The sequence below is a fragment of the Rhineura floridana genome, chromosome 15, assembly GCF_030035675.1.
Source record: "Rhineura floridana isolate rRhiFlo1 chromosome 15, rRhiFlo1.hap2, whole genome shotgun sequence".
Lineage (NCBI taxonomy): Eukaryota > Metazoa > Chordata > Lepidosauria > Squamata > Rhineuridae > Rhineura > Rhineura floridana.
In genome coordinates this window covers 24,928,138-24,936,452 of record NC_084494.1, presented here as the reverse complement: position 1 = coordinate 24,936,452, position 8,315 = coordinate 24,928,138, and the positions used below count along the sequence as shown (strand labels likewise).

At 47.9% G+C, this 8,315-nt stretch overlaps 1 protein-coding gene across 2 annotated transcripts; it reads right to left on the bottom strand.

Moving 5' to 3' along the window:
- Window positions 1-3,260: 3,260 nt before the first annotated feature.
- PSENEN (presenilin enhancer, gamma-secretase subunit) lies at window positions 3,261-6,472 on the bottom strand. 2 transcript variants are annotated; one of them, XM_061597087.1, is made up of 4 exons: window positions 6,361-6,472; window positions 5,870-6,003; window positions 3,797-3,901; window positions 3,261-3,637 (listed from the first exon to the last, which is right to left on the bottom strand). In XM_061597087.1, the coding sequence occupies exons 2-4, from the start codon at window positions 5,928-5,930 to the stop codon at window positions 3,498-3,500; spliced, it is 306 nt and encodes a 101-aa protein (XP_061453071.1). In that variant the 5' UTR covers window positions 5,931-6,003; window positions 6,361-6,472; the 3' UTR covers window positions 3,261-3,497. The 2 variants fall into 2 exon arrangements, with proteins under 2 accessions (XP_061453071.1, XP_061453072.1); XM_061597088.1 differs by having other exon boundaries at window positions 5,870-5,998; window positions 6,361-6,471.
- Window positions 6,473-8,315: the final 1,843 nt, after the last annotated feature.

The following is an 8,315-nucleotide window of genomic DNA, read 5'->3' as shown; positions in this document are numbered from 1 at the left end:
TTCATCTACTGCCCAACTTAGCATCTCTGAGGAGATGCTGGAACTCACAAGCTATTTCTTGTGAATATAGGTTAGCTAATTTTCTTATTTTGTTTTGTGATAGAACTCTTAGTCTATTTGTATTTTACCTGGCCCTGTTTTTGGTGTGGGTTTTAAGGAACCATATTGCGGCTATTAATTGTGCACTTATATTTTATTCAATAGCGCTTCTTCTTATTGACCTCTATGTGTTCATTATAGGAGGGGAATTTTGGCTCTGCATCTGGTACCTTGGCCACTGACTACTGTGGATTGGGTTTACTTGGGGCTCCAGGACGTGGAGTGCCTGTTTGGCTCTTCTCTTGTGGAATCCCTGGCAGGGTTATTCCTGTGCTCTGGGCTTCCCCTGACTCAGTGGTCAATCAGACTAGTGGGTGGTGGCAGTCTGCCTACCTTGCAGGGTTGCTGTAGGATTATTCATATTTTGCCAGGATCCATTGCCCTGGGTGGGGAGTTGGGTCCTGGGACTGCCCGGTTGGGCCATAACAATATGAGTCAGGAGGCCCATAGTGGTGGCTGGTGCCCATTGGGACTAGTGGGTCAGAAGGCAAGGAGACCAATAGCAAGTAGAGCCAATGAAATGCAGAGCCACCTCCTGGCTGTTGTAAGTAAGGAGGCAGACAGGTGGGGGCTGGCCGAGAGCAGGCAGAGGTTGGCAGGGCACTGCCCCATTTGGCCTAATGGGCCAGTGTCCACTAGAAACCCAGGTGATGGAACCAGCCACATGCCTGAAAGCTTCTGTGACTGGGCTCTGAGCTTCTACAGATGCTGCCACTTTTTATCTGGCTGGTGTACATCAATTCACTGACAAAAGCTGAGCACAGACACATCGCTTGCTTGTTCCTAGAGACAGCCTGGCAACCAAGAGGTCTTCTGTATCTTTAAAAGTTGTGCAGGGGGAAGGGAGAATTCCATCTTGTGGTTTTTCCCATTACAGTGTTGCAAGAACACCTGCACTTGGCTGACTTTCTCTTCTCCTGAAGATACAGGATCAGTCTCAGGCCCTGAACCTGGCAACCCTAGTTAACACACCCATCCCTCTTAATTGCTCTCTTGACATCACTGCTCTTCAGCTCACACCACCTTCCCCACCCAGACTGCACAGGAGAGAAAAGATACAGCAAGGTGCTGTTGCCTAGCAAGCAGGGATTCCACCCACCCCTTTTCTGAGACACCAAGATCGTAACCAGCGTGTGGGGAGGACTTAATTGAAAATGCAGAGCAAACTGTCTTGGCTCCAGGGAACACTGTACTCATTGTTTCCTCTACTGCTGATCACATCATGCAACATCCCAATCAGCTGACAGAGGTGTAGGAGACTCTTGCACGGCCAACTTTCCCCCTCCCTTCCTGGATCCACTTCTGTCCCTTTAAAATAGGAACTCAGCATGCAGATTTTTAAGCAAGTGAAGTTTTTTTTCTTGTTCTCACTTTTACCTCTATGCCAGGAAACCTTGATTTTAGAATCTAATGTTTGTATTGCACTTGGTTAACCCAATGCAGGCTTATTCTGCTTCAGTTGCTGCAAGTCGGGGCTCCACAACAAAGAGGCCCTTTAGGGTGCGATCCTAAAGCAAGCAGGAGGGGGAATCCATGGCCTTCCAGATGTTCCTGGACCACAACTCCCATCACCCCGACTAGTTGCCATGCTGGTTGGGACTGATGGGAGGTGGAGTCTGAGTTCCCCAACTCTGCTGTACAACTTACTTAGGGAGTAAGCCGCTTTGAACACAATAGGACCTATTTCCGAGTAAGCACACACAAAATTGCACTGTTCAGCAATGATTGCAGCCAAATCAGAGTAGAACTGGGCCTAGCCAGGCATTTAAAATGGTGCTCCCAAGAGGCACACGCATGAGTAAAGGGGCTTCATTAAAGGAGGAATCTGGGAATGAGCGAACAGTGTCCAAGGAGGAGGAAATAGCATTATTTATAGGCTCCACTCTTAGATTCTTAAAAAATCCTCAAATTGAAGTAAACATACACACACAACTATAGCCTTCACTGAAATCCACAGGACTTAAAGCAGGGACAGGAAAGCTGTGGCACTCCAGATGTCACTGGGCTAAAACTTCTATCTTCCATTACTACTGCCATGCCAGCTATGGCTGATGGGAGTGGGAGCTCACCAACACCAGGAGGGTCACAACTTCGCCATTCCTGGCTTAAAGTCTAGGTTGGTTCCAGCAGCAAGTAGAAACGTGTATGTGTGAATGGCATACACAGAGAGAGGGGGGCTGCATCTGGCCTACCTGCTATAGGTATGCAGCATCCAACCACTTACCCCACCCCAGGTGATGTAGCCAATAGGCCCAAAAGTTCCTTATCCCAACTTAAGCACACAGTTAAGTATTTAAGCCCCATTAACTCCATTGGTATTAACATATGTCAGATGTTTATTTCCAGTTCACTGGGTAAAGACACTATGTGAAAGGGTCAGCCTGAGTATGCTGCAGTGACCAAAACAAGCTGACAATACTAGGCTTCGGGGCATTGATATCTGCAAGTGGCAAGGCCTTTGGAGCTCCCAGACACCTCCGGCACTGCAACAGAAATTCACAAGTTTTCCCCCATCACCACTTCTCACAGGAAACTGTGCTACAGTCTGTGAGAGGTTGTTGACAACTTCTCCCTGCTGTCTTACTTCAAAGCATTAGTGACCAAAGTGTCTGAGAAAGCTGAGCATGCAAGTCTCAGCCTGGTTTGTCTTTCCTTCCATCTCATGCGATACTTTGGCTTTGGGGGGTGGTAGTCCCGTGAAACCACTGATGATCTATGTAGATAAGCACAATCTCTGTGAAGAACAGCATCGCTACCCAAGAAGCCAATTTGCAGTGACCAAGCAGCTGAGGCAGGGATAGCAGATGTGGCGCCTGGCTGTTATGATTGTGTTTACATCCTGCCTTTCCTCCAAGGAGCTCAAGGTGGCATACGTGGCTCCATTTTATCCTCACAGCAACCTTGTGAGGTAGGTTAGGCTGCGAGGCAGTGACTGGATCAAGATCACCCTTGTTGGACTCCATCTCCCATCACCAACAACCCAGCATGACCAATGGTAAGGGGTCATGGGAGCTGTAGACCAGCAGAGGGCACCACATTGGCTGCCCCGGAGCTACAGTTCGCACTAGCCAGATCCTTGATTTGAGCAAAAAGAGCCTCTCTAGCACCACCACCCCACCCCCAATTTCTGTCTACACCACCACACTGCGGGCAAGCAGACGTAGATAATCCCAGGTTTATTGATCACCTCTGGCACAGGGTGTGGTCAGGGCACATTGAGTGGAAGAGGATTCTGCATGGAGAGGCAGCCCTGCCACAGTTCGCCATGGCATAATCCCACTCTGGTTCTGTAAAAGGGGAGATCACAAAAATCAGCCAGCATGCCACTCGGGGAGTCCACACCCCATCAGTCACCCTAAAAGCTCCACGCTGATGCCATCAAAGGGAGAAGAGATTTGTCATGGGGTGCCCAGGGGGATGGTGAAGGAGAGGTAGTCGCCAAGCTCGCCCCACTCTGCCCGGCGTGCCTGGAAGATGCTGATCCACGTGGTGAGCACGATTACCCAGAAAAGAAGACCCACGGCTGAACGCTGGACATCTGGAATGAAAACAGATTGAAAACAAGGGCCACAGCCACCTCCATTTAAGCACCGCTCCCTGTCCTATTTGGCACTGCCCAAGCCAGAGGCCTGCGCTCTACCCCATTCTATCACATGCCCAACCACTTCCTAGGACCTGCACCATTGCCACAACTCACAGCGCTTGATCTGTAACTGCTCAGTGTACGTCGGCACCAGAAAGGCCTCTCGGAAAAACCAGAAGACGTTCACCAGCCACAGGAAAGGCAGCAGAGCAAAGCCACCTGGAGAGGAGAGAGAAAGAAACTACTCATGTTGATTTGATTCATTTCCTTCCAGGGAGGATGCCTTCACCTTTTCTGGTATTTTAAAAGAGGGTGCAACAATGAAAAAGGTCTGTAGCCCCCCAAAAGAGGCACTTTCCCCCAATTGCTTTTCCTACTGAAAAAACAGCTGCGTAACATGTAAGAAAGTAGGCAAAAATATAACATTTCCAATGAGACAGTAAAATTTGCACACATCAGTTCTTACGGCAGCAGAAATTCATACATTCTATGCATCTGAGCAAACCAGTGCCAGAAAACCTAGTTTAAGGAATCCATATTATTTATTTATTGAATTTATATCCTGGCCTTCTTCCTGAAGAAACCCAGGCAGACATGCAATGATGTCCACCTGCTTGTATGACAACTTTTGGTTTCTCTTTTCCCTCCAACTCCCTATGCACCCTCCACATCTGTTCCAAAGGGTTCCCAAACCCTCCAAAAGAGATTTTCGGGTGTTCACAGCGGGTTGCAGGGAGGAGAGACAGGAGAAGCTGCCTTGCATGAGCAGAGGCCCACCCCTTGACATTTTCATCCCACCCACCACCCACTCCATGACTTAAAAGTGCATCACTCTGTTATACTATGCAAACAGTACAGATTATTCTTAAAACTTCTAGACCACTTTTATACATAAATTGGATCCACAAGACTGCCTTGTGCACCATTAGTGAAAAAGTGGGACATACATTTTCATAATTAGATAAGTAAGGCAGGTTGCAATGAAATAAATGCAGCAAATTTGCTCACTCAGAGATCAGGATATTAGTGGTTGAGGGGTTAAAGTGTCATATCAGAGATCCAAGTTCTAATCCCAATTCAGCCATTAAGTTCACTAGATGATTCTGGGCCAGTCACACACTTTCATTTCAACCTACCTTACGAGGATTGTTGCTAAAATAAAATAGAGGGGGAGGGCATGAGAATTATGTACTCTGTCCTAAACTCTATGGAGAAATGGTGGCAACATAGTTGCAAAATAAGATTATTCTTTCACAAACACACACAAAAAGATGAACCCAACCAAAGTTATGGTCTTTCATCCTCAGGGTTATACAGCTGCTGCTTTCTAAGCCTTGGGAAACGTGGTCTTTCAAATGTTACTGGACTGAACTCCCATTGACCCTAGCAAGCATGGCCAATGCTCAGGGTCCATAGGAGTTGTCGTTCAGAAACATCTGGAGGACCACATGCTCCTAACCCTTGTTCTAGGTCAGGGGTAGCCAACATGAAGCCCTCCAGCTGTAATTGGACTCCACCTCCCTTCACCCCTGACCTCTGGCCATGCTAGCTAAGGCTGATAGGAGTTGGGAGTCCAACAGCATCTGGACTGAACCACCCTGATTACCCCCATTAGGATGTGGCAAATATTGAGACAATAAATTTACCTTGGATGGAGCAGGCGGATTTCCCAAGACCTCTTATATACCAAATTCATCATATCTCCAAGAACTTCATGAGACACTCCTGCTTACCACCCTTCCCAAAATAAACTTCTTTCAGCATCTCCTGAAAGCCTGGGTACCCCTCTGGATGTGCACTCTCTAGAGCAGAAGTGGCCCACAAGATATTCTCCAGATGTTGTTGAACTCCAGCTCCCACCATTCCTTAACACTGACCATGCTGGCTGGGGCTGATGGCAGCTGGAGTCCAACAACATCAGGAGGGCACCATGCAACCTACCCCTGCTCCAGAGAAACCCTTAGGGGCCCTCAAAGCCTGTTGCTTCCATCCTTCATCAGTGAGTGGAGATTTGAACCCAAATCCCCAACCGTAGTGGAACACTGTAACCACGACACCACTCTTGTTCAATGGTGGGCCCCCAGATGCTGTCGGACTACAACTAGCTCGGCCAAGGCAGACCCAAGGTTGACGAAGAGCGCACTCCACCAGGTTGTCTCTCCTTGAAACGCCAAGGGCCACACTCACCCAAGTAGTATTTTCTACAGAGGCTGAGCTTCTCCTCGTTGGAAACCCGCTCTAGGTTCATGGTGCTGCGCACTGCTGCCTCACCCCAGACGTGGGGCTAGGAGGGAGAGAGGAGCCTCGTATTCCCCGCTGCGCTAGAGAAGACAAGAGAACGTGGGGACGCCAGAAGAGCGAAGCTCAGGAGTTAGGCCCTCGCGACCCTTCTGCTTCGAAGGTAAACACTCATCCCCTGACTCGGGAAAGGGTTGCAGCTCAGTAGCACAGCATCCGCTTTCGCATGCAGAAAGTCCCTGGTTCAACCACCGATAACCCGCAGGACTTCCTAACCGAAACCCTGGAGAGCCGCTGCCAGCCAGTGTAGGCAGTACAAGGCTAATGGACCAAATGGTCTGATTCAGTATCAGGCAGATTCCTATGTTCTCCCCGCCTCCCAAAAAAGATGGGAGAGGCGTTGTAGGTTCCCCCCACCCCGCCACAAAAAAAACACTCACCCTTACAAGCAGCAGTTGCTGCTTCCTTAAACTGGGGATCCACAACACGGAACTTTGGGATTCGCAGTTAGCAGATTGCCGCGAAGGCTGCTGGGAACCGCCTCGCTCTTCGAAGCACAGAGATAGGAAAAGGGTAGAGTAACAATATAAACAGAGTAACCATACAAATAGCTAGAAAGGGAACCTTGTCATGCTTTTTCGTTTGTCTCTCCACACGCGTACAGGGCGGATGGAATATTTTAAAAAACCAGTGCCGATGGAGTACATTATCCCCATGTTGTGTATGTATGTATGGAAAGGGAGTGTGGCTGCAAGAGAGCCACTTATGACAGCCCTGCAATGTAGTTCATTGTTAACACTGCAAGTTAGAGACGAGGCTAATGTCGATTGGAATTTCCAGCCCAAAATCTTCGTCAACAAAAGCACCCCGCACAGATTGCACCAATCCCCCCCCTGGCCTAAATCCAGTTGCAAGCAGAAGCTTTGAACGCCCGGGATTTGCATGTAGATGCGTCGCGATTTTCGATGTTTGAAAGCAAAAATTCTACGTGCAATAAGACCTGAGTTACTTAAGGAGCACGACCTCCTGTTTTTGTTGCTACATTTTTGCTTGAGAAAGGACAACCGGCTGCTGTCACATGGACGCTAAAATCCTGAATATCCTAATTTGCTAACGGGCATCTATTTTTCCGACCTTCGAAGACGAGGTTTCCTGCGTTCAAAGACAACTCAGAATTGGCGTGTTGGTTTATAATTTAAAGTCTATGGTCCGAAACAACGCCCTGCGCAGAGCATGCTAGGATCTGTACTATTTGCTGCGGATAAGGGGAAGGGGAAATTCTGGGGTCAAATGCATGCCGGGAGTTGTCGTTTCAAAATTTAACCCTCTCAGTTCGCCAAGCCACGCTGCACAGACAGAGGGCAAAGTAGCGGCACAACCAGCTCTTTCTCTTTTGTGTTTTTGAAATAAAGTGATTTTAAAAATGAATCGCTGTGGTGAGGCGAAGCTGTTTCTTTCTATGACGCGTTTTAGCCAACGACTTCAAGAAGACGGTGAGAACTCGTTGGGATTTTCTTTACTGCAGAACTCAAGTCCTATGTGCGCTGTGTATGTGTACGTGTGGCGTGTTATGTGGGGTGTCTGAGCAGTGTGCAGGAGCATAAGGTGGCTGGCACTACCCACTTTAGCTTTGGCCACACCCACAATTCTGCCACGCAGCCCTCAGGTTTGCCGACAACAAATGCAGCCCCTCCCGTGGAAATAAGGTCTAGAGCAGTGACCCAATGAAACAGCATCTGAGAACCCCAAAAACCTATTGTCTTTTGTCCAACCTTACTATCACAATCTGATTTCAATACAGAGAATCTATGTCTGAGCATATGTGAAGTACATTTTGCTTAGGCTTCTCACCTGTTCCTTATTTATATATGTAAGATGCCCCATAATTTGAAAAAGCAATCTTAATCAGTAACAGAATTTTGCTTGTAAAGTTTTCATATGGCAACCTTTCCAGGACTATCTCCACATTTAAAGGAGTTAAACAAGGCTGCATTTTAGCTCCCACACTGTTCAACCTTTACATCAACTCCTTGGTCAAGAATCTGACTCAAATACCCTCCCATCATCCTATGTTGCAAACAGGCCCATATCCATTCTTCTCTATGCGGATGACGTAGTTTTGCTATCTCTCTCTTGTACTGGCCTCCGTCGCTTATTGAGGGAGCTCACAAAGTTTTGTGATAAAGAACTTCTGGTCGTTAGTCATGACAAATCGAAGATAGTAGTATTCTCAAGGAAGCGGGTCCAGCATCGTTGGCACCTGAATGGGCTTCCCATAGCCCAAGTAACATCGTATAGATATCTAGGGGTTACTTTTTCTTCCACGGGTTCCTGGCTCCCCCTAGTTAAAAGCGTTATCGCAAATGTGTATAGGAGCTCGAAAGCCTTACTCGCA

Coding starts and splice junctions, on each gene's coding strand:
- PSENEN (XM_061597087.1), bottom strand. CDS start 5,930: ATGAACCTAGAGCGGGTTTCCAACGAGGAGAAGCTCAGCCTCTGTAGA. Junction 3,902..5,869: donor CTGTAGAAAATACTACTTGG/GTGAGTGTGGCC, acceptor TCTCCTCTCCAG/GTGGCTTTGCTCTGCTGCCT. Junction 3,638..3,796: donor GCAGTTACAGATCAAGCGCT/GTGAGTTGTGGC, acceptor TTTTCATTCCAG/ATGTCCAGCGTTCAGCCGTG.